Raw genomic sequence first — 24,620 nt, 5'->3', positions numbered from 1 at the left:
TTTTAAAATCACTTGTATGCAGATGGCATCCAGCTGTTCTGCTCTTTCCCACCTAACCAGATTTCTAAACTTGCAGATCTAAAGACATATTAGACTGCCATCAAGTGTTGGTTAAAAGCTCATTTTCCACAGTTACATTTCTGACTAAACAGTAGCTCAGATATTTAATCCCAAAGATCAAACAGTACCTCGGATCTGCGAGATCTTCTGTAGATTCAAATCTTGTGTAACACTGGGGACTATCTTGGACAGTTACCTGCCTTTAAGGCTTTTATGTCAGGAAGCTGACTTGATCTTCTCATCTCAGGGACACTGCTGAGATAAGATGAAATGTTTCCAAGGTGGAATTGGAGAAATTGTTCATGCTCTTATCTTTTCCCGCTGAAATATTTGCAACTGTCTACTTAAATGTCTTGAAAAATCATCTGTAAATCAGGTTCAGTCTGTCTAAAATACAGCTAGGGATTTCATATCTCTCATATTTTAGAGTATCTTCACTCTGCCTCCTCTTAGCTTTGAGAGTTCTTGTTTTAACTCTCAAAGCTTTGAAAGACCCCACACACCCTCTCCGAACTTTTACTGACCTACTCTTCCAAGTTGTTTGTTACGTCTTTGAAGCGTAGGTTACTGCTGGTGCCTCGTACTCATTTTACACTCAAGGCATTCTTTTTTGTCATTTGGGTAGTTTCATGTGTGTTCTTTAATATATATGTTTTATTGTTTTCCTTTTGTGTATTCTTTTAGGTGTCAAGCACCTTGTGACTTTCTCTGTAAAAGGTAGGGTGACCAACTGTCCTCTTTTCCCCGGACATGTCCACTTCTCACGTTCTGTCCGGGGCGTCCTGGAGGATTTTCGAGATTGATGAAAATGTCCGGGTTTTTCTATAAGCCTACAGAGGAACCATATGTGTGATGTCCTCCCCGAGCTGATGCTTTGTGAGCGCTTGTTCTGCGCTCACAGACCGGACAGACAGCGCGCAGCAGCGCGCCTGATGATGTTTAAAAGACGTCAAAGCACAAGTGGAGCTTTTCAGATAAACTGCAGAATAAATTTCCCTCGTACGGTCCCGGTAATTTTTCTTATAAAGATGAGGCCTTATTTCTGTACCATTATTTAATTCCAGAGGTTTTTGAGTTATTTTTTTTGCCCTTGTTGACTTGTAAAAGCCTATATGACATTTTTGTTTCATCATTCATTAACCGCACAGAGAAGGCATCGTTTAAATATGTTAAAATTTTCTTTAAGCAAACAGTATTATTAAAGTTCTTCATGAATGGGCCAAGTGTCCTATTTTTTGGAAATCAAAATATGGTCACCCTAGTAAAAGGTGCTTTATAAATGTACTAGAATTACTTGTAGAGGTTTGCCAAAAGTTGGTCATGGTTGAGAAAATGTTCTCATTTCATAGTAAGATAAGCTTAAACAGGCAAAAACACTGGTACAGCAATGTTTTTACTCTATGTTTCATGGCTGAACACAGTAGGCTTGACTCGCTTCATTATGCTTTTTCAGCCCAATCTCGCCCCCTGCAGATTCCTCTTAATGCAGCAGATTTCTGTCCTTAGAGAACGACGGTGTCGAGGTTAGGGTACATTCCCGTACTTATCGCCATTAAGCCTGCAGTGATGGGCCGAGTTACATACAGCATTAAGCCACAAACCAAAGCCATAATAATAGTGCAGTGAGAGCACAGAAAGCGGGCTTTATGTTTAAAGTCTCCCTCCAGTCCCAGGGAGACTGCTCATATTTCCATCTGTGGTGAAATGTGGATTTATACTGTAGTCATAACAAAGCCTGAACAAGACTGACACTGCATAATAAAAGGGTTGGATGATCATTTGTTCTGCAGACATAGCTGTCCACAAACTGATGGATTGCTTGACTCTGTCTAACGTAACAGCGTATAGCATGTATTCATACATCGAGGCATTACCTAGCTACACACAGAAGTAAATATACAACGAGGAAGAGCTGCGTCTGCCTTTCTGATGAGGAAAACTGACAAAGACGAGGCATTGCGGGTTCCCCAAAGGCAACACCGACCCCACGAAAGAGGGAAACTGTACTCTTCTTTCCGCTGAGTGCGACTTGGCCGAGTGTGTGCTTAAAAACTGTGTATCCACAAGGGTCGAGTTTTCAGTGAGAGTCGGGCGATATTTCATACCAAATTTAGAAAGAAAACACAGTCAAAGGTATCAAGTTGAGTTCATGACGCCTGGGAAGAAATCCTGTAATAAAATAACAGTTGTTTGCCTGCGAGGGATCTGAGAGCTTGTTTATAATGGGTCTGTGAACACTGATGAACTCTGACGCTATTTGATGACCACAAAAAACAAGACAGAGGAGCCACGATTTCAGGATTTAATTACGCCAAATTACAAAGAAATAAAACACACAATGCTTTCATTTCTTGAGAAGCTGATATACAGACTTATAGACAGATCTTTCCTCAGCATATGGAATATAGATAGTGTGGTGAATTTACAGATCAGCGATGGGCTTGTGTGGCCAATAAGGATGCTTTTCTTTGTCCAGCTTTGTTTCTGGGAATGTGTCATTCAGATCTTCAATCGTCATCTGGTCAAACGGGATCATGTTCTTGAATTTTTCCAGCTGGGAAAGGAAGAAAAGATGATCAGGAAAAATAAAAAAATAAAACATGGCTCTAATAAACTCTACTAGGCCTTAAGTGGAAATGTCTCAGCAGATTTTTCTCTCCTTCAGAATAAAATGTGCTGCCAGTTTTCCAAGAACACCTAATACTCAGAAGGACTGGGTGCTACTGAATATCCACCTGAATCTGATAAATACAGAGTGAAGAAGAAAGAAGAGCAGCTTCTGCTCTGTATGCAAGTGTTCACAGCATCCCATCACTGACTGGGGGAAGAGTTGTTCTGGACTGCCAATTTATTTAATATTCCTCTGTGTCTGAATGTGTGCCAGCCTGAAATTAAACTGTGGCTGTCAGAGTTGGTGGAGACACGTATACAGAATATACGTATACACGCCAGGTACTAACACCTTATGCAAAACCTTAAAAACCGAGTCAAGTCAAGTAGATGCTAGTGGAAAATAGTCTGATGTTTGAGCTTAAGGAAAGATGGTATTAAAAAAGGTAAATGTCACTTTAAAAAACCCCTCCAAAAATAACAAATGAAATGTATAAGGCTTACCTGTTTCTCATACTGAGCGATACGAGCCTTGGATGCTTCAACGTAGGCAGTGGCTGATTTGTTCTGGAAGACAAGTAAACATTACAAGACGTTTCATCAAGTTTACACAGCAAAATAAATATATATATATATATATATATATATATATATATATATATATATATATATATATTAGCGGTGCAACGATACTCGTATCGATATTGAACCGCTCGATACAGTGCTTTCGGTTCGGTACGCATATGTATCGAACAATACAAAAGTTTTTATTTATTTTATCAACTTTTCTTCTGACGATGCTGTCTGTGTTGAGCGCTCAGTGGATCTGCGTTCGACTACTCCACCTAGGCTGCACTGTCGCGTGCAGATCCACTGAGCGCAGCGCAAGCTAGCAAGACAGAAGCTAAGCTCGTTGCAACATGGCAACCTGCCCCACCCTCATTCAGATCTGGCGTTTGGAACTATTTTGATTTTCATGTGAAGGATGACCCTGATGGTAAGCGCGTCATGGACAAAAGTAAAACAGTATGTTGGATGTGCCACGCAATGCTCAATTGGTGGGAACTAGTGCGTTAGCGCAGTTTGCTTGCTTGTTAACGTGTTGACGCCGTCCAGCTCCACGCACGGGGCGATCCGCGGTAACTCGTTAACGGAGATTTGCCGTGTTGTGGCGTTAATGTCATTTTAATGAGATTAACGCTGACAGCACTAGTGGGAACACAACGAATATGACTGCACATTTACTCCGACATCATTCTAGTGCAAAGACAAGTGGAAGCAGACAAAAACAACAAGCACGCATGCTACAAACTTTACCAGAGTCATTTAGACAGCCGTTAGCACATGATTCTCCTTATGAGGACCTGATATGTTTAATATGCTGCTGAGAATATAGCCCAGAAGAAGCGTATAGTATAGCTTTTATTTTGGAAAGAGCCATTTCTCTGTAATAAACTCTCTTTTCCAAAGATGAGTGATTTCTCGATCAGATAGATTTATTTTTTATTACTTTGTTGTTTCAGCAACATTACATTTAAAAACTGTACTTTTGAGTTAAAATATATATTTATAATTTTAATAAATGACAAATTAAAAAGGCATGAACATTTTTTTGTATCGAAAAAATATCGAACCGAACCGAACCATGAATTTTGTGTTTGTTGCACCCTTAAAAAAAAAAAAAAAAAAAAAATTATATATATATATATATATATATATATATATATATATATATATATATATATATATATATATATATATATATATATACATACATACACACACGTGTGTGTGTGTGTATATATTAAAAATAATAATAATAAGTTGCAGAGAATATAAGATAAATTGACTAATAATTGACTAACCAAATTCTGGATAGTATTTTAATATAAATGGCTCACTACCTGCTCTAAACTAATACTGAAAAGACTCCGTGATTATCAGTGATTATGTTGTGCTTGAATTTTTTTATTTTTCAAAATTAAACTTTGGATTTTGTCCTTCTCAGCTTTATGTTCAGGATGGGACACACATTCTTATATCCACCATCTTCAAACAGAGGCACTCACCGCTTCCTCCTCCTGAGCATTTATAATTGTTGTCTGAGTGTCTACAGGCTCCGGGACCTTCAGGGCACTGAACTGTGGGACACATTAAATATAAGGTTTATACATTCAAGTCACTGGAAAAAAGGCCACAAGTACGCAAAATACACAAAGCACAGCTGCTGTTTCACCTATTTTTTTCCCAAGTATTTTTAAGCAGGTTCAAATGTTTCTAACCCCTGTTAAAAACTGTAACGAAATTGAATGTGGCTGCTGTTTTGGTTGAAACTTTTAAAAATGCTGGAAAAAAATAGTGCAAATTAAAAAGCATGATTATTTTGCCAAAAGCCTGTAACTGGAAAATATCATTAATATTAATATGATGTTAACAGTTTACATTTCTTCATTAAAGCTATTGTAAAGGCACTACAACCCCGATTCTAAAATGTTGGGACACTGTGTAAAATGTAAACAAGAACAGAATGCAAATTATATTTCATTTGCAATTCGTTGCTAATAAAACATCTCATTTTGTAACTAATTAGGTTAATTGGCAACAGGTCAGTTGCATGCTTGGTTATATAAAAAGCAGCTTAGATAGGCAGAATCTCAAAAGGAAAGGTGGGCAGAGGTTCACCCATCAACAGACATAATAACAAGAATGGATAATAATAAGAATAGACAAGAATGGAAAAACATTATTGTCCCAAAATTCCAACAAGTGGTCTCTCGTTGTTGCACAGTGGTAAAACACAATAATTGTAATATTTTTATTAAAAGTGGTACATTTTTCATATTTGATATGTTTCAAACACGTTTCTAGGTTTTACTATGAATAAAAAAGGAGCTTATGAGATTTACAAATCATTGCATTCTACGTTTATTTGCATGTTGCGTGGGTGCCAACTTCTTTTGAATCGGTACATTTAGTGCAGGCTTACCTTCTTTTCAAACTCATCCACCATGCCTGCTTTAGCCACAACAGATCTGTAGTAGCTCCAGTCAATAGCAAGAGGTTTCTCGGGTAGAGAGGTGAGTCTGTGAACACACAACAGCTAACTTACTGTCATCACAAGACATGTAAACAGACAAGACATGACAGAAGAGCCCCTATTGACAAAATCTGCACACTTTCACAGGTGTATTCTGGGCATACTCATGATGCAATGCCAATAACAGATGCAGAGGTTGTCTAAATAAGGTTAATTACAGTTAACTAAATACTAAGAAATAATACCAAACATGTATCACACGGGTGGCAAAGAAGAGCATGCTGGTGACATCACATCAGGCTATTTTATGGGTGGAATGCGCCTGTGTCAAATGCTGGAACAGGGTTTGAAGACTGAATACACACTTGGCAGCGATGGCATCACTTCGTGTCTTCAGGTTGTTGAACATGGTCCTCTGGTTGGGCGGCACCCTCTCTGCGAAAGCCACCCAGTCAATGGCCTTCAGTGCAGCTCGTCTCCCAGCCATGTTTGGGAATGTGTGAGCTGAAGAGGACAACAAGACCGGAGACCGGTGTTTCAGATTAACTGGTGTTGGTCAAACAGACAACGCAGGGACTGAATCTGTCACAATTTCAGCTGTAAATTTAGATTCCTGTGCTGGTTGTTTTTAATGCAACACTTCAGTCATCAGAAAGATACTAAACAAAATCTGAAATAAATAAATGTACTCCATAAAAAGGTTATACTGGTTTTCATAAGAAACATATTTACATTTGCTTGACTCATTTAAACATTCTTCTCCTGAAAGTGAAACTCCTATAAATACCTCTGTTCCCAACTTTCAGGTGACAAACTTACACCGAGGCCATTTAGTAAATCCAGCAGCTTTTTAACATCAAAAGAAGGCTCTGCGCTGCTGTAGACATTAGTAGATCTGACCCTAAATGTTCTTCCTTCTTTAAAATGCTATACTTTGTAATGAAGGGATATTTTTCCTCAGGCTTTTCTCATTTAAATCACCCCATAAAACAACGGGGTTGGAACGCATTGTGGCGTTTTGTAGTCCATCTTCTGCATATTGTAGCTTCAACACGGCGGACATCCGGAGTCACATCATTAGAGACAAGTGTAAGGCTGTTCTCTTTTCCTAAGTCCTGAGAAATTCTCCTATCCACTTTTCCTTGTAAGAGTTTAGGAAAAGCATTCCAGGTGTAGGTGTGTCACAGGTTAAACGGGTTGACTGTCACAATGACAGCGTAACATGGGCTGACATCCACTCTGGGTGCAGATACGTGTATGTGTAATTGTATGGTGTAGTTGCAGTGATGACCAATCTAACATCAAAGAAAGCGTTCGAGAATATTTAAAATATCCTGGTATGTTTAAAACACACTGAGCTGATCATTGTCTAAAAATGGAGAATGAGCACTGAGCATACAGCTGCCCACGTTAGACTGACTGGGTGAACAGCACCATGCAGGGAAACCTGATGTCATAGGGAAAATATCGGTTTGTGATTTATGTTACAGAAACACAAAGGTGCGCGACCGGATAGAAGGCTTTTTAATATTTATTTATTCGTTAGTTTATAATTAAATTAATGTAATTGTTGTCTGAAGATAATTTTCATACTGATTATCACCTTACAATCATTAACGATACTGCTTTAATTTTCTGGGTAAAATATTGCTCAGTGAGAGCCATTAAAGGGTTGATTTTCTTCACAGATTATTTTTTATTTATTATTGTTGTTCTTATTAAAATGTCCCATCCGCACACCTATGTTATACAGCTAACGCAATGTGCCTTCAGTCTAATGAACTTAAAACGTAGCTAAACATTAGCAGCATAAGCATCCCGAGGATAACACGCAGTAAACATAGTTTCTACGTTGCTGTCGTTTTATTTTTTAACATTTTGTGAACAACTTTGAAAAATCTGTCCAAGATTAGACTCTGGCGATTAGTTTTAAGGTTTGTTTTGATAAATCTGAACTTCATGTACATACCAACTCCGCAGGGACAGACCGCCGACAGGAAGCGGAAGACGGTCTTCTTCTTCTTCTTCTACGTTTTTATTGGCGGTTGGCAAACAATTGGAAGGTGCATTACCGCCACCAACTGGTATGGAGTGTGGTCTGGAACGTCGCTCAAAAAAACAAACAAACAAAAAACACAAAGAACACTCTTTGACTAATTATTAACTGATCCAGTTTAAATTCTGTTGCTAGTCTTCCCACAATCATTCCAAAGCTCTTCGTTTCCCTCCTTTCTTTCTCCCAGCAAGGTTTGAGTACTTCATGTGTTGGGTGATCCTGTCCGTGGCCCTGTAGATTTGCCCAATAATTAAGTATGAGCTGTTCTCTTCTCATTCCTAATGGCATCTCTCCCATCTCGACCTGTAAAGCTGCTGTTGGAGTTGTTTTAAATGCACCTGTGCAAAGTCTTAGTGCCTGATACTGAATATGGTCTAACTTTACCAGTGTTACTCATTTTATATTAAGATTTAAAACTCTAGTTGGTATTGGTATGGCGAGTAGCCTTCAGTAATAGTAATAAATCACACAGCAATAGTACATTCATGTAGTTGTAAAAAAGCATGATAATATATTAAGTAATCCAATGTATTCAGAATACGTTACTCTCATTGAGTAGCGTAACGGAATACGTTACAAAATACGTTTTGGGGCATGTATTCTGTAATCTGTAGTGGAATACATTTTAAAAGTAACCTTCCCAACACTACCTGCCATGAACAAATACCTGCCAATGAGTCTGACACTAATGTAAGGTGAATTGCTGATTCTGACCCTGTTCTAACATTCACTCTTGTATCACTTCCATCATTTACGGAAGACGGTCAAACAGTGTAACTGCCTATATGGCTTAAAATTGCCATCTGCTGTTTGGCGTTTGTAACGATCGCGAGGAAGGACGAAGGACAAATAGTACAATGAAACAAAGAAATAAGAAAAAAAGAAAAAAGAAATAGAAATCAACTAAACATAAAATTCAATGCTAAAATGAATTATTCTGATAATAAATGTAAGTAAATAGCTGTAATTTGGCATGAATTTGCTTCACTAATTTTTCCAGCTTTACTCTAAAGAGCTGAATGAAATGAACCACAAACCTGGTCATTTTTACAATAAAGTAAAATTAGTTAAATTTTCAGCTGATTTCAAGCCAAAATAAACCAATGAGAGGCTTTTCTAATAATTAATAATTAATAATCTTTCAGAGACCTGAAAACAAAACACTACAAGAAGAAATACTGGTAAAATGAGAAACTTTATTTTACAACTGTTACATTTTTTTATTAAGACGCTTTAGTAGAGATTGGGGGAGGATGAACCGGTGATGCCTCTGGGATAACAAATCTTTCTGCTGAATATGATCTCAAACTTCACACCAACATCAAAAGGATCAACATACTGCAAACCAGAATGCATGTAAGTCAGTAATGCATCACACAGTGAAATCAGTCTTAAAACCCCACACTTTAGAGGCAAGGCTCTCCCAATCAGAGCCTCGCTTTTTTGGATTTTCCAACTAGAGCCTGCATAATCTTTGTTACTCACCCCATATTAACAAAGATTATTCTTTGTTAATATGGGGTGAGTTCGTACTTGAATCAGTGACTACAAGTGCAAATCGAATAAGCCATGCTGCCATGTTTCTTCAGAGAGAAGGTGCTTCTTCCTGTTAACCCTTCCAAACAACCCATGGTAATTAGTCTTTTTCTAACTGTTCTAATTGTCATGGACCTTAACATTTGAGATGCGAACTGAGCCCCGTAGAGTCTGAGATGTAGCTCCTGGATTTTGTTAGTTTGTTTGGTTGTTGTTGTTTTTTTTACAGTGTCACTGAGCATTGCATTGCCTGACCTTGGGGTGAATTTGCTGGGGAAAAGTGTGAGATTGTGTTAGCATACACCTGAATGCTCCACACCAGAAAACTGCCAAAACCTCTACTTTTATAGAGGTGCTCATGCTGGTTATTAAAAAACAAACAAACAAAACAATCTTAGTAGCATTTCACATAAGCTGAACATGTGGATAACTGTGAATAATAAATAATCCGCTCTGGACTGCAGCGACTGCCACTGAATGATTGCACAGACAAGACAGACTGACATGGTTAATGATGGGAGGACAGCTGAGTTACAAAGAAAAATGTTGAACTTTGAATTTAATACTGACTACACACATTCCTAAAAATGTCCAGATGCGCTGTTGTATAGTGTAGGCTGCTCTGTTGTATCAGACAACTGTGCATTTCTTCTGACAGACTCTGAGCGATAAGTGATCAGTGATCACTATCAGAAGATCACTGTAGTCCTGGCATACTCCTCCAAGGGGAACACAAGCCGACAATCAAAATTTGGGTGACTATGCTTTGACTTTGTCTTTGGTTTCATGAGCCTGTGGTGCATCATACACAGAGTTAACACTAGATATGAATGAATTCAAAGATTGCAATCCTGATTGCACTGAAATTAACCACTGACATTAACTTGGAAATGATTAACCCTGAATATACATGTATGTCAGCCAGTGAGGATGAGTGGAAGTTAAAGATTACACATGAATCCAACCAGAGCAAACCAGCAGTCAGCAATCTTACTTGTTTTTTTTTTTTTTTAACAAGACCCAGCATTTTGCAACCTAGATGTATTTTCACTCTACTTAGATTGAGCTGTCAGTCAGCAGCTTGAGTCCAATGCCGACACCGATTTCATCCTTGCTGCTCGGATCCTGTGCCCACAGTCTCAGATGTGTGAATGGACTCAAACACAGCCACACGTGGAAATCATGCTCCGCAGCTTTACTGCAGTGGTGCCGGTAAGTTTATGTGGCTAATTTTTAGCACATGTACAATACTGAGCAGCATAAAGATTCTTTTTTTTTTTTTTTAGGTTTTTTCATTGCATTGGCTCTTCAAAACTATTATTTTACTTGCGTTAGTCATTTCATGCCCTGATTGTTCTTAGCCTTTAACAGTGAGACTGAGCTTGATTACTGTGCACTGGTGCATGTTTGAATATATTTTTTGTTTATTTATTTGACTTAAAGGCAAATATTTAAACAATCTCCTCATTAATGACAATTACGACCTGTGGATTCCAGCTGGGTATTATCAGCAATAATATCACTAAAAATGCACTAAACTCACAGGTCGTACCATCTGATGTCCGAACCCTGTGTTCTATATCAGGGCTCTTCACGTGGACAGTCCTCCTCAAAACCCATCACTGACCACCAGCTATGTCCACGGCACCTCCTCTTTCTCACTACTCCCCCTGACTGTGAGCCAGAGTCTGGATGCAACTGCCCAACGCTGGCCTGAGCAGGAAGCTGTGATCTTTGTGCAGGATGGCATCCAAAAAACCTTTGCACAGTTTCAACAAGACGTACGTGTTAGATTTCATCCATTTAGCTTTTGCTTTTTCATGCATGTGACAACCCTTACACATTATTTATATGCATTTAGTTATTGTTTTAGTGGTTGAATCTGACGTTTTAATTATATTAATATGGGCTTTTCCCATTAAGATCCGAGGTGTAGGACCTTTACTCTCAGTGGTGACTTTGCATAAGTAGCTGGTTGATTGTTAAACACGCTTACATCATTTTAAGAAAAACATGGACATACAATGTGGTTCCTGAAAAGTATTAACTTGGTTTGATAGTGACTCTCTGTCTTTTGAAGACATTAAAAAATAAGATTAGCTGTGTTAAAAAGCCCATCTTACTGACATCAGAAAGAGACTTAAAAACAAAAAGAAAAGACAGAAGAAGCTTAAGTTTGCTGCTTTTTACCACAGAACCCTGTTAGTAATTTTTAACTTTCGGAAGTTGTGTGTATTTTTTTGTTGTTGTTGTTTTCTTTTTGTGCAGGTTGACAAGGCTGCTGCAGGCCTCCTTGCTCTGGGGCTGAAGCGAGGCGATCGACTGGGAGTCTGGGGGCCAAACACATATCATTGGATCCTTTTCCAGTTTGCTTCAGCCAAGGCTGGAATTATACTGGTTAGTACAGGAGCTGTGTACATCCCCTTGAAACAGCTTTTACAGAACCGTAGCTTGTGTTATCAAACACAGTCAAATGTAAGTGACAAGGGCATTGAACCTGGCAGTTGCATAGAGGAGCTGTTATGTAATCTTACAATTTTATGCTTACCAGCTCAAAAATAATCTGTCATCATCACCTATAATATAATGTGTACGATCAGTCACCTTTCTCACTCACTATTTGTTAATAGACCTCTCTGCATTAAATCATACTTGTTATTAATCTCTGGCTCTCTTCCACAACATGTCTTTTATCCTGTCTTCCTTCTCTCACGTGAGGGAGTTTTCCCTTCCTACTGTCGCCAAACTGCTTGCTCATAGGGGGTCATATGATTGTTGGGTTTTTCTCTGTATGTATTATTGTAGGGTCTACCTTACAATATAAAGCACCTTGAGGCGACTGTTATTGTGATTTGGTGCTCTGTAAATAAAATTGAATTGAATGATATGGTATGCTTTCTGTAGTCTTTCTGTAGTCTTTTGAAAAAAAGACAGTGAAGCTTTGCATGGATAGAACTTTTTTCTTTGAACTGTTATCTTTGCAGGTGCCCTTGAACCCAGCCTATCAGGTAAAGGAAGTGGAGTTCACTCTACTAAAGGTACAGTCGGTTGGCCCTATTGGGAAAATAGCCTGAAATTGAATAGAAATGTTTAGCCTGCTTACAATTTCTATGCTGTACTTCAATTGGTTACTGATAATTTACTGGACTATTCAAGCATATAAGAGTTTGAATGTATTAAAACAGATTTGTTGCATCTAGGTCCAGTGTAAGGCAGTGGTATGTCCAACCAGCTTTAAAACCCAGAGATTTTGTGAGATGCTGAGGAAGATTTGCCCAGAGATTGGCACAACACCAGGAGGCAAATTTAAAAGCTCCAGGTTAGTCAGATTCAAATATCCTTCCTCTGCTGATATTAAGGGACTATGAAACCTTTTTATAACTTATTACTCTTAAAAAATTGATAGTGTTGAAGTTTAGGATTTAGGCGTTTTAGGATTTGAGACAAAGATATGGTCATGGGTTTTCTAGGTTGCCATACTTGCAAATGGTGATTGTGACCGACAGCAGACAGCCAGGGATGCTCCACGTAGTTGATGTGATGCAAGCAGGGGAGAGTCGGCACCACAAAGAGCTGATGGATCTGCAGAGCAAGCTTTCCTTCGATGACCCCATCAACATTCAGTTCACATCAGTAACATTCAGTGTTTCAACTTTTTCCAGGGCACACATGTATCATATTGACCTGTAACAACAATTAGAGCATTGAAAATGATCTAATAATCATTCTGGTCATTGATTTGTGTAAGGGTACGACTGGGAACCCAAAAGGAGCTGTGCTTTCCCACCACAACATTGTAAATAATGCCTACTTTATGGGCCTCCGCATCGGTTACGGATGGAGAGTAAGTTCGTGTACATGTTACTAACAAGAAGAAAGCACAAATAATAGTGAATTACTTCCTTATCTCTATTCACCATCAGCCTCGAGTGCGAGTGTGTGTGCCTGTTCCATTCTACCACTGCTTCGGCTCCGTGCTTGGAGGAATGAGCATGGCAGTTCACGGCATCACGCTAGTTTTTCCTTCCACAGCCTACAACAGCTTTGCCAATTTAGAGGCCATTCAAAGTGAAAAGTACAGCACCACTCATCTTCGCTATCTTAAGTGTCCAGCTGTACAAGAATAAGCACTTTCACAGATTACCATTCACGTCTTTTCTTTTACTCCAGGTGCAATTTTGTGTACGGTACCCCCACCATGTTCACTGATCTGCTAAGCCAAGATTTACAAAAATATGATTTGTCTTCAGTTGAAGCTGGTGAGAGACCAAAAGACATATTAATGGGTTAAATTTGGTGTCATGTCTACCCTTCATATTTGCTACTGCATTTTTAGGGGTCATGGGAGGTTCTTCGTGCCCTCCAGAGATTGTGAGAAGACTGACAACAGACATGAATATGAAGGAGATAACAGTGAGATGATACCTCTTCAGATAACACTAAAACTTACAGGAAAAGCACATACCAGCACATAGCAACATATGCACATGATTTTTTTTTTCCAGTTATGCTATGGAACAACTGAAAATAGTCCTGTTACATTTCTTGGGTTTCCAGAGGACAACGAGGAGCTGAAGATGAACACCGTAGGATGCATCCTGGGTCACACTGAGGTATAATTTCTTTTCCACACAAACCTTCATCTACACATCCCTCTAACACAGTGACACGTGGTATTTTTGCATACCTTAACCTTAGGCTAAAGTGGTGGACACCATTACTGGGGAGATTGTCCCTCTTGGGGCCTCAGGTGAGCTGCTGATCAGAGGCAGCTGTGTGATGCATGGGTACTGGGATGAGCCAGAGAAAACCAGAGAGGTCATCTCCCAAGACCGCTGGTACAGGACTGGGTAAGGTGGAGTTTCATATATGTCCCTAGATACAGTCACTATTGAGTAGAGGGCAGTGTGAGAAATGTAGTTTTTGTCTGTACAGTGACACAGCCAGTCTGAACAGTCTGGGATACTGCTCCATTGAAGGACGCATAAAGGATATGATCATTCGAGGAGGAGAGAACATCTATCCAGCTGAGATAGAGCAATTTCTCTACAAGCATCCCAAAGTAAAGGAAGTGCAGGTAAGATTAAACCACTCGAGGGCAGCATATGAGTACTAAGTAGTGTCTCTGTGTGGGTATAGAGCTTAAAAATAGTATTTTGGTTGTTGTAAGCAATAAGCAGCCTCTTTGGTATGAACTGCAACTCTTCCTTCCCGTGCTTACAGGTGGTTGGAGTGAAAGATGAGCGGCTGGGTGAGCAGGTTTGTGCTTGCATCAAGCTGAAGGAGGGTCAGAGCTCCAGTGCAGAAGAGATAAGAGCTTTCTGCAAAGGCCAGGTAGGAAGAGATAAAACACAAGACTGCCAGCACCTGTAATCACTTTAAATTGAAGCATGACTGTAGCTTGCCCCCTCCTGCCTTTAGATTTCTCACTTCAAGATCCCACACTATGTGTTATTTGTGGACAGCTACCCTCTCACGGTCTCTGGAAAGGTAGGAAACGTTCACACAAACATGCCATCTGTTTCCAGTATGCATGCATTTATAGACTTATATAATGCATAATTAACATGAAACCAAATATTTTTCTAGATCAAGAAGAACATATTAAAGGAAACAATGGAGAAGAAGTTGGGCCTTTAATTTTGTGTCCACGGTTGGAGTGCACCTGAAATGCAGAACAGTGGAAATTGGAACATTTCCATGTTCTTTTTAAATTGTAGTTGTGGGGTGCTATATAAATAAAAAATATTATTACATTGTTGTTGTTTTTTTGTTTGTTTTTTTACCAACCATAAAACTTTCTTGACCAAACTATGAAACTTAAGTTGCTGAACTGTTCTGTTTTTTTTAAAGATCTATGACAACACCAATATTTCACTGAATTAAAAGACAAATTGTACCATTGTGCAGTGTGACAAAAAGAACAAAACAAAACAAAAACCTTTGGGGAAAATGATGCTTTGGAAAAGTAAAAGTAAGCACTCCTTGTGCTGTGTCATCATGAAGCTCCTTCTTTAAACCACTACCACCCTTCTAACCTGGGACACTGTTGAACGGATGGTAGTAATGGTGCTTTTCTATTCAGTTTGTGCACTCAAAGTTTTTTCTTATTACTAGTCTCATTTACACAGATGTTCAAATTATTGCAACATTCTCACTCCTGATGGATGCGCTGGGTTCAATATCTTGCTTAAGGATACTTCAACACAAAGGCTGGAAGAGCCAGAGATCAAACCATCAACCTTCTGATTAGTAAACGAAACCACTCTATATCTTGATTCACTACTACTGTGTACATTTCAAAAAAACAAAAACAAAAACAAACAAACAAAAAAAAAAACAAACAGAAAACATAACACATCCATCATATTAATCTTTATTTAAACAATTTGATATCATAATACAATGGGCTTAACCACTGTACAATAGTAAAACCCATTATCTGAACACATGCCATACAGAATCTGAAATAAATAGGACCTTATTGCCAAATGTCAATATGCACAAAGTGGTAGGCAAAATTGTCATCTATACAAGCTATACACCAACTGTAGAACCAATTTAAGTAACAGGCTCCCATTGTGCCCCAAGTGGCATCAAATGATCAACTAACAATGAATACAAGTTTTTGTGTGAGCCTTTAGGGTGCAAAATGGTGACGCTGAGGAATTAAAGATATGTAAGTGAGGGGATGCAGAGCCAATAAGAAATCTGCTAAAAATGTAAGTATTGCCAAAATAACATTATAGTTATTGTTATTAATGCACCATAACTCCAGATAAAACTGAGGGAAAATAATAAATAAATTAAAAAAAAAAATCCTTGAGTCAGTTTTAAGCAGTTTGATTTGTATGAGCCAAAAATGACACCCATCAATAATTAATAGCTGCTAACTCCTAACATGTCACAATGAGGTAATAAGCCTGGAACGACACGGAAAAAAAAAATCAATACATTAAATATTATAAAAAGGCAATACTGTTCTCTTGAAAAAACGTCAGTGGACGTCTGCAGAGGAATACACTCGACAGCAGCAGAAACCTGTAAATTCAGGTTTAACCCAGAGGGGAGAACAAGCTGATATTTCCACAAGCACTCCAGACATCAGCCAGTAACAAGAGGAACAACTGCAGCACGGCTACATGGCTTTAAACAGTCAACATTCATTTCGGTCATTCTTCAATTTAAACACATGCAAGAAAAAAAGGAAAGAAAATAAAATCACATAGGAAAATTTCACTTTAAAGTATACTGTGAGATAAATTAGTTAATATGAACATATCCCTTTTTAAACATAGAACAATCTAAACAGAAATTAGTTTAACTGTGCAATGCAATGATACAGAAAAGGAAGGAAAGTTCAAAGGAAGCTGTGGTCTCTCATAGACCAGTTGTCAAGGATGAGTCTTCATATGAACTGTGGAATCACCTAGGTAACCGTGCCAGTTCAAAGTTGACATCTTAAGGGCAAAACATTGCAGTGACATTGCATTCAAGCACAGTGCAGTACAGCTTTAGGCACAAGCAAGAAGAGAATGTGGTAGGAACATACACCAGTCAGCCACAACATTAAATCCACTAAAAGCTGATGTGAAAAATGATGATCACCTGGTTACAAAGCACTGTTCTGCTGCAAAGCCCCAGGTACTAAGCTTAACCCCATGGCATATCACTCCCTGATGGTAGTGCCCTTCCTGCTGGAGGAGAACACACCCAGCCACACTCCAAAACAGCTCCTAAACTGCCTGAGAAAGAGTATAAGGCATTGATCTCCAGAGTCCCCAGCTCCCAAACTTACTGAACATCTGTGTGGGAGGCACCAGGAGCATCTGGTTCCCGTGCTCCCCAGACACCACAGCCCCTCCAGAAGCCCACCGGGTCCATGCCCCGATGGGTATATACACAATATAGGAAAGTGCTTTCAATGCTTTTTTGGCTGACTGGTGCAAATGACTGCACCTACTCACAGATGCACTTAGAGCTGCAAAACAGACACAAGCCTCTCTTGCACACACCGAGCTAAAAAATTCACACATCACTCCAGCTCTGTTTTCGTTCATACACACACAAACATACACACACCCTCTGTGTTCCCAGACTGTGTTGAGGAGATAAGAGTTTCTTTAGAGCTTTCTCTGGCTTGAGGAGCCCCTCAATCACACACTCAAAGGCAGCATGCCTGGTGGAGACAGGGCTCTGGATGGTGTCATGGAAGTCAAGGTGCTGGGATCCAATCCATTAACAGTGCTGCAGATGTCAAAAGACATACTCAACATTAGCAAAGATATACACACAGCCAGGGCATCCGATTTTAACATCAAACTAAATAACAGAAGGACAAACAGACAGGGAAAGGAGAAAAGCACATGCTAAAAGACTTACGTTTTGTCGAAGTAGGTAGTATGTAGTGAGTGAGAGAAATTGGTGGCATTGCTGTTGAGAAGCATGCTTTTGTCTGTGGAGTAGTTTTTTCTTGCTGCCTGGTCTTTGGCAAAGTTCCTACAGGCAGCAAGTTTCGACTCCAAAGCCTAATGACAAAACAGGAAATCTGAAATTAGCATCATCATAATTATCTTTCTTTTTAGCGTCGCTGAAAAGACTTGCTCCTCAGTGCAACATGTGCAGAGCTGTTTATTTTCTAAGTGTTAAAATGTAAAGCCAAAACAGAAAAGTGAGTAACACCTACCCCGACTTTTCTCAGAAGGTCGCCAACAATGTTAAGAGCTGAGATTCTTGCAGAGGGAGTCAGAGACGAGTTACCGCAGCCATTGGTCAGTGCTAGGACATATAAGCCAGAGTTAACACTCATATTACAACTTTTACTCAAACAAGAGAAAAATGGAGTAGGAATAATGCTAACCTTTGGGGCTGATAAAAGAGTGCTCTATATTCTTTCCTACAGGTGTTGCTGGGAGGGATAAAGAGGCTTGTACAGCTGAATCAATCTTGTCTATGTCTAAAGTGGGTGAGCTGGGTGCTGACATCCTGTCTGTGGTCCTTTCTCGCACTGCCAGCTCCTGCCTCAGGTCTAAAGAAAGAAAACAAAAAAGAGAGAAAGTTAAGAAATACCGACTTGCACAGATGATGCACAGCCCAGAAAGGGGAAGAATGCATTTATGTGGGCTTCACCTCGTGCTTCATCTTTCAACCGCTGCACAGATACAAGGAGAGACTCTTTCTCATCCAGCTCACTCTCCAGAAAGGCATTCCTTTCAATTGCCTGGTTCAAACGGGTCTCAAAGTCTTCAAGAGACACTATTGTAGCCCTACACAAACAGTGACAAGTATTTTATGAGTGCTGACATGTTTGAGGTAAATGCTAGAATACAAACAGAATTTGCACATTGCACGTCAGTCTCACCTTTTTGCTCTCTCGAGGTCATCGTTGGCCTGTTCAAGCTCTCGGACATATTTATGGAGTTGATCCTTGATGCTGCGAGTCTGTCCCAGGTCGTCCTCTAGCAAAGAGATCTGTTTATAACTCTGGGCATATTGCTGCTCCAGCTTTTCCTGGAAGACATGGAAAATGTGCAGATAAGAGAATAGTGAGTCTATAAAGAGAAACAAGGACAACAAAGACGCTACTTGAAGAGGAATCTAGTTTAAAAATAACATTTTATCCACTACAAAGATCAGCATCAGTCAGAACGAATCTCAGGACGGTCACAAGGTTTCAAAGAACATTGTTGTCCGATGGTTGTTAAAGGAAGGCATAATTTGTGAGCTCTCTGGTGCAGTTATACAGTACAGTCACCAATGTGCATAACCAAACAAGCACACTGAAAACCATGTTCATGTCTACTGTGATAAGAACTAAGCTTGCCTTGCAGTTTTCTATTTTCTTCTTCTTTATCCTGACATCCTATTAAGGAGTGCTGGAGGATTACCTAAGAGAACCCTGATTAACACCTACCATACAAATGAGACTCTGGACCTTGTGTGCAGGATCCAACAAAGATCAGATAACCTCTTAGGTAATCACAAATGACTTTATTAGTGTCCTAGCCAAAGATAAACGCTTAATGAAGATCAAAAAGGCCCGTTACCTTGAGGTTGGACACCTCATTCTTTAGCCTCTCGTTTTCACTCTGTAGGTCTCGAAGGCGTTGTTCAGCTTGACCAAGTTGTGCCTCCAACTCAGCTTCCAGTTCTCTGCTCCCCTCCTGGAACTCCTGCAACTCCTCTTGGGCTTCATGGCAACTAAATGGCAAAAATACACAGAGAGTGGGTAAAACCATAAATGGTCATTGCGATAAAAGCTTTCCTGTTCATCGTCCCCCACTCAGTTCTGCACAGCTAACCAGCTGAATGACTGTGCCTATGAGCTCTAGAAAACTGACAGACCTTTGTCCTGCAAGCTGACCCAAGCCAAACATGTTCTAGCAGCTTTCTACCCCTCTAATGGCCAGAAATAAACCTGTATGAAAGCCAGTTACAGGTTCGTATTTGTAATCTGGCCTCTGTCAAAGAGGAAATAAGGGTTCAGCTCAGCATTGTCGAGTTAAGCATTCTAAATATACAGCTCTGAAGAAACAGCTGAACTGTGAAACTGTGACAGTAGCTGGTTCAAAAATAGGTGAGAAGAACGGGCATGCTGCCATGCATCTTCAGAGTGGAACGGGTTAAAGGTCACAAGCAGGAAAAAAAAACAAAAAAACAGGAGGCTAACAGTTATGAAACAGGATGTTTTTACACACTAAATATTCCATAAAATAGTAATTATTTGTAAATGCATTTATGTAAAAGGTGGAAAAGAGAGGAAAAGGCTTCTAAATATCTAAATATAATTTATTTTTTCTCCTGCTGAGCTGACACTTGGTAACACTGGTCAGCTGACTCTGTGCTGGGATAATGCCCTCACAGTGGCTCCACAGAGCACTGAAATGCATGAATCAGTTGTTGTGTGTTCCACACATACCAGCATCACACATGGTGCTTGATCAGCACACACAGGGCCCTGTAACATAAATATGTAACCCTAATAGATTAAAGCGGCCAATAGTATTCTATACATCAGAATGAAAACATTTAAAAGTTCTATTAGTGCTAATGATAAACAATGTCATGGTTGCCTTGTAAATAAACTCAAAATAAAAAGTTCAGTGGAAGGATATTCTGAGAAAATGCATGCCCTAAAAACCACAACACACTATGGCAAATCTACTTGAAGCCACTTTTCTTTCCATGCACTGATGTTTTTTTCCACCATGTGCCCACAGGAATGTCTCAAAGTAAGCAGGACTTTAACCCCTGCTGTGCACTTTTACACTTCTTCTCATAGACTGTACGTCCACAAATAGGAAAGGAAGACAAAACAAATGTCAAATGACACTCTTAAGTGACACTAATGCCTATCCTGTGGCCTGTGTCATTTCCTATTGAGTAAACCATGAAGTGTGTCAGTGCTGATTTCATTACTCTTTTCTGGCCATTTGCCTTATACGGCTAACACAGCCTGTGTGGAAACTTTTGGCACAAAGATATTATGTAATCACATCTTTCAAAACTACTGCGCAAACCACATACTCAGCAAAACAAAGCAGCTGCTTATTATGCAAGGATGAGCATCTACTGTCTCCAAAAGCTGTTTTTCATCTTATGCTATATTTGAAGAATCGCTGTCATTCGATTTTCAACTCCGCTTTCTTTCAAGACAGTATGTTATATAACCTAATTTTGGCTTAATATCAAACTGAAATGAAAAACTCAGAGCACAACAGGCCTGTTCTTTGAAGAAATTAAGCCATACACACCAACTCATACCATAAATAAATTCAGGCATGCATTGCTGTCAGATGAGACACAAATGCCACCTACCTTTTCTTATATTTGAGGGCTTGGGACTTCCAGTAATCAACCTCCTCATCCTTTGACGAAAATTTGGGAATCATCTCTGTGTCCATGTCAGGGCAACCTGAGGATTAAAGGCACATTTGTATTACATTTACAGATTTTTCAGTTAGATTAGAATTTGTAACGAAAAGCTAAACTAGTAAACGGACAGCACAGCAGTTTTGCCATTTGCATCCTCTGACATGTTAAATCAAGCGTAGCAAATTCCGTTCTTATCTCAGAGCAGAGCCACCATCAAACATTCTCCTCATTCATCACTGGAGAAGAAAGGCCTTATCTCAGCGACAGACCATCCTAACTGTGTAACCCTGTCGGATGAGTTCGTCCATCCTCAGTTACTCATAAATCAACAATGCTAAGAAAAACCCCCAACTTAAATACAGTTTGAAGCAATTACTTCCAAATACCAGAAATAATTGATAATAATGTGTGCTCAGTGTGCCAATGCCTTTATATACCTGGGAAAGCCTCAGTGATATGTGCATTAAATTATTAAGTTTTAACCTCTTAGCTCGCTCAACTCATGCAACCTCAACATGACGAGTTCATTTGCTAAAAAGATCAACGTGTGAGTCCAGTTCTTAAATTTTTCACAAGTGGGTACGTTTTTCATCTTCCTTCCTGTTTGCAGAATTAGCACTTTAACAGACAGTTGTTCCTCTTTTCTGGTGAGCAATTCAACTCTGTGATGTATATGGACCTACGCAGCTGTTGTCAGGGAATCATTAAACACATCTGGAAAGAGCTGCTGTTGGCGTCATGTGTGCATGTAGGGGTCTGGTGAAACAGCTGCCAAAACCAGCACTAGCACTTCTGTAGCCCTGGAAATATTTATAAACTGGCCCTGGCTTCTAAGGATTTCCTGCAGATAGGACCAGCAGCAAGTGGACATGACACAGGAAAACCCTGAGCTGAAATCAAATGTGCTCTGATTTTTGTGTAAACTGCCTCGACAAAAGTCTCCTATAAAAAAAATAAAAAAATAAATAAAGAGAATCTAGTGGCTTGCTTGGCTTGGGCCTGTGTGTTGCTTCTAAGTCTAGACTCAGAGAGATGATGACTTTGACTGCAGTTTCCTTTACAACATTCCTCAGAGATGCTGTCATAAACAGCTTCCCGTCTATAAGACCCTCACGTGTCAGCGCGCTGCAGACCATAATAAGGAGGGGGTAACAGAAAGTAAGGGAAATTTTTCAAAGCTTCCTCTGACAAAACATGCTGGATGTCAGGAGACCAGACACAACACTCTAGGAAAGTACCTAAAAAGTTTCTTTTGATTTACCAGACAAAGACCAAACACTACTCATCTCTCTCAATGCTAGGATACAGAGAGGCTTGAAAGGGATCTGGTGCTTTCTGCTGAATCTTCTAGCCCATCAAAGCCCTACACAGGACAATAACCCTAAGTCATATCCTGTACCAGGTAAAAGCAGAGACAGTCAGAACAGGATAGCTCCTCTTATTTTTCATTTCCTTTGGATAGCTCTCTGGTTCATCCCTGGATCTGTTTGTCTACTGCAACAACACCGCTACAGACATGGCCCAAATCCAGCAAAGATCTGGAAATTACAGACATGGAAAGGCAAGTAAAGAGAGTGCTTCCTTTTCCACATTCTTGTCTCTGTGTCCTGTGTTGATGCTGACAAAGTCACTTTTTCCCCTCCTGTACAGAAAAATCCTACATTTTTCTTCAGATTCCTTCGTGGAGTTTTGCTGGTTTGTATAGCTTTATAGGGTGTGGTGGCGCAACCCCTGACCTGGGTCCATATTTTGGTCCCCATGTTATGGATTAGCCACCATACAGACAAACATGTTTAATGAGAAAAAAAGCTTAAGATTCAATAAAAAGCATGATATAAAGAACCTCTCATTGATTATGTGACAGTTGGTATTGATCTCAAATGTATCAAAAAGTCTAATTCAGCCCAGCAGCTACAGGCTGTGATTTAACGACGCTGATGATTTTTAGACGTTTTAGCGTGTCGGTATCTGATAGTGGGAGGTATGACCGCACAGAGGCTCGGGCTCACGCCAAAAACCGTCGGCTCGCTCTCGCGTTACAAGTAAAAATGCAGCACACAGAACGAGCGGGATTTAAAGGCGTATGAAGCAAACATTTAAGGTGACACTTCTCGATATTTATCCCGAAATAACCATATAATTTTCGTAACGTTTAGGAGAGTAAAGTCTAAAAAACACACACACAAATGCCTCGACAGCTGGTTACACGGACAGGTCAAACGCGTTAGAGGTAAAAATTTAAGAGATTTAAACGGTTACCTGCTCATGTCAAGTCGGTCTACTGTTGTCTTCCGTAGCAGCGAGTCGCCTTCCAGCCGGTAAAACACCCAACGACACGCAGAGCTCCTCTTTGCCGGGCCTCGGGTGATACTGACGTTTCCCAATGAGGTAACTGAGCTCTGTTTAGGAAATTGCCAACGCGTCTCCCGGAACCAACGTAAATCCTGACAGGGGCGTACGTGATGACGTAGTTTCACGTTACATCACACGCAGGGCTGCTCTTGAAATAGATCTTCGCGATTTAACCACACCACACCCTTTTGCTCCTTCTTTTTCGGACTACGCTCGAGCTTCACAGTGACCTGAAGGGACTGAACCTCCACCAAACAATAACTTTTTTCTATTCCTTGAAATGTCGTCAAATAAATAGGCATGATTATCAAACCCATGCCTATCAAATAATTCAAGCAGAAAAAAATAACACAAAGGGCAAATATCAAACATAAAAAAATAAATAAAAAAAACTTAAGTAAATAGCATGTATTTTTCACACAAAGTACATAAATTACTGTTAATTAACTTTCAGCACATGGACAAATATCATTGATTATCTTGAAATGAACTTATTTCATTTTTATTTTTTCGAAATGTTCAGATAGTTTGGATCTTTTAAGATGCTAATTGTCTACTATCAAACTATAAATATAAAGTTAATTTAATTATTGTATATGATTGCTTGATGGTTTAACCATCTGAGTTAATAAAGATAACAAATATATGTGATAAAGATATCTTTGATGCTTCGTCAGCTTTAGTTGTAAAACTGCTTAGTACCGTGATACCTTAGGTTGGCCACTTGTACACCAAGTGATGTGGCCTTTTTTTAAATCTCAAATTATTATTATTTATAACATTTATGTGAACTGTGGTGATACAAGAGAACAGAATACGAAATTGGGACAAGACAGTTCAAGAAACCTTTTTAATTTGAAATCATATATCTATGTCTGTCTTGATAGGATGTACCTTTGAGATAGGTCTAGGTGACAGGCCTAGGCGGTATGACCCACCACAATGGTCCTGATTTCTCAAGTGGCCCCTTGGGAAAATGAATTGTGCTCCTGATGGACAAATATTTAAAATCTTTGAAGAATACTCATAAAAAGCCCCATATGAAAACTGAAACTGGAACAAAACAAACAAACAAACAAACACGCAAACCAAAAC

The 24,620-nt window shown here is 39.4% G+C and overlaps 3 protein-coding genes across 3 annotated transcripts; 1 reads left to right on the top strand and 2 right to left on the bottom strand.

Annotated features, from left to right (window-relative positions):
• Positions 1-2,348: 2,348 nt before the first annotated feature.
• atp5pd (ATP synthase peripheral stalk subunit d) lies at positions 2,349-7,755 on the bottom strand. Its single transcript, XM_063470690.1, has 6 exons — positions 7,677-7,755; positions 6,073-6,211; positions 5,657-5,753; positions 4,740-4,811; positions 3,175-3,237; positions 2,349-2,614 (listed from the first exon to the last, which is right to left on the bottom strand). Exons 2-6 carry the CDS (start codon positions 6,192-6,194, stop codon positions 2,483-2,485), a joined length of 486 nt encoding a protein of 161 aa, XP_063326760.1. The 5' UTR covers positions 6,195-6,211; positions 7,677-7,755; the 3' UTR covers positions 2,349-2,482.
• Positions 7,756-9,279: 1,524 nt separating this feature from the next.
• Positions 9,280-14,939, top strand: LOC134626762 (medium-chain acyl-CoA ligase ACSF2, mitochondrial-like). Its single transcript, XM_063472690.1, has 16 exons — positions 9,280-9,284; positions 10,885-11,080; positions 11,568-11,696; positions 12,284-12,337; positions 12,500-12,618; positions 12,770-12,932; positions 13,048-13,143; positions 13,223-13,374; positions 13,470-13,558; positions 13,636-13,712; positions 13,805-13,912; positions 13,998-14,149; positions 14,235-14,376; positions 14,523-14,633; positions 14,721-14,789; positions 14,889-14,939. Exons 1-16 carry the CDS (start codon positions 9,280-9,282, stop codon positions 14,937-14,939), a joined length of 1,713 nt encoding a protein of 570 aa, XP_063328760.1.
• A 728-nt stretch (positions 14,940-15,667) lies between these two features.
• Positions 15,668-23,593, bottom strand: ndel1b (nudE neurodevelopment protein 1-like 1b). Its single transcript, XM_063471969.1, has 9 exons — positions 23,433-23,593; positions 21,117-21,213; positions 19,346-19,499; positions 18,661-18,809; positions 18,429-18,565; positions 18,160-18,327; positions 17,986-18,077; positions 17,682-17,827; positions 15,668-17,546 (listed from the first exon to the last, which is right to left on the bottom strand). The coding sequence occupies exons 2-9, from the start codon at positions 21,200-21,202 to the stop codon at positions 17,456-17,458; spliced, it is 1,023 nt and encodes a 340-aa protein (XP_063328039.1). The 5' UTR covers positions 21,203-21,213; positions 23,433-23,593; the 3' UTR covers positions 15,668-17,455.
• Between the last annotated feature and the right edge of the window lie 1,027 nt (positions 23,594-24,620).

Source organism: Pelmatolapia mariae, linkage group LG4 (genome assembly GCF_036321145.2).
Source record: "Pelmatolapia mariae isolate MD_Pm_ZW linkage group LG4, Pm_UMD_F_2, whole genome shotgun sequence".
In the NCBI taxonomy this organism is placed as follows: Eukaryota; Metazoa; Chordata; class Actinopteri; order Cichliformes; family Cichlidae; genus Pelmatolapia; species Pelmatolapia mariae.
Note: the sequence above shows the minus strand (reverse complement) of the source record. Positions and strands in the feature narration are given on the sequence as shown.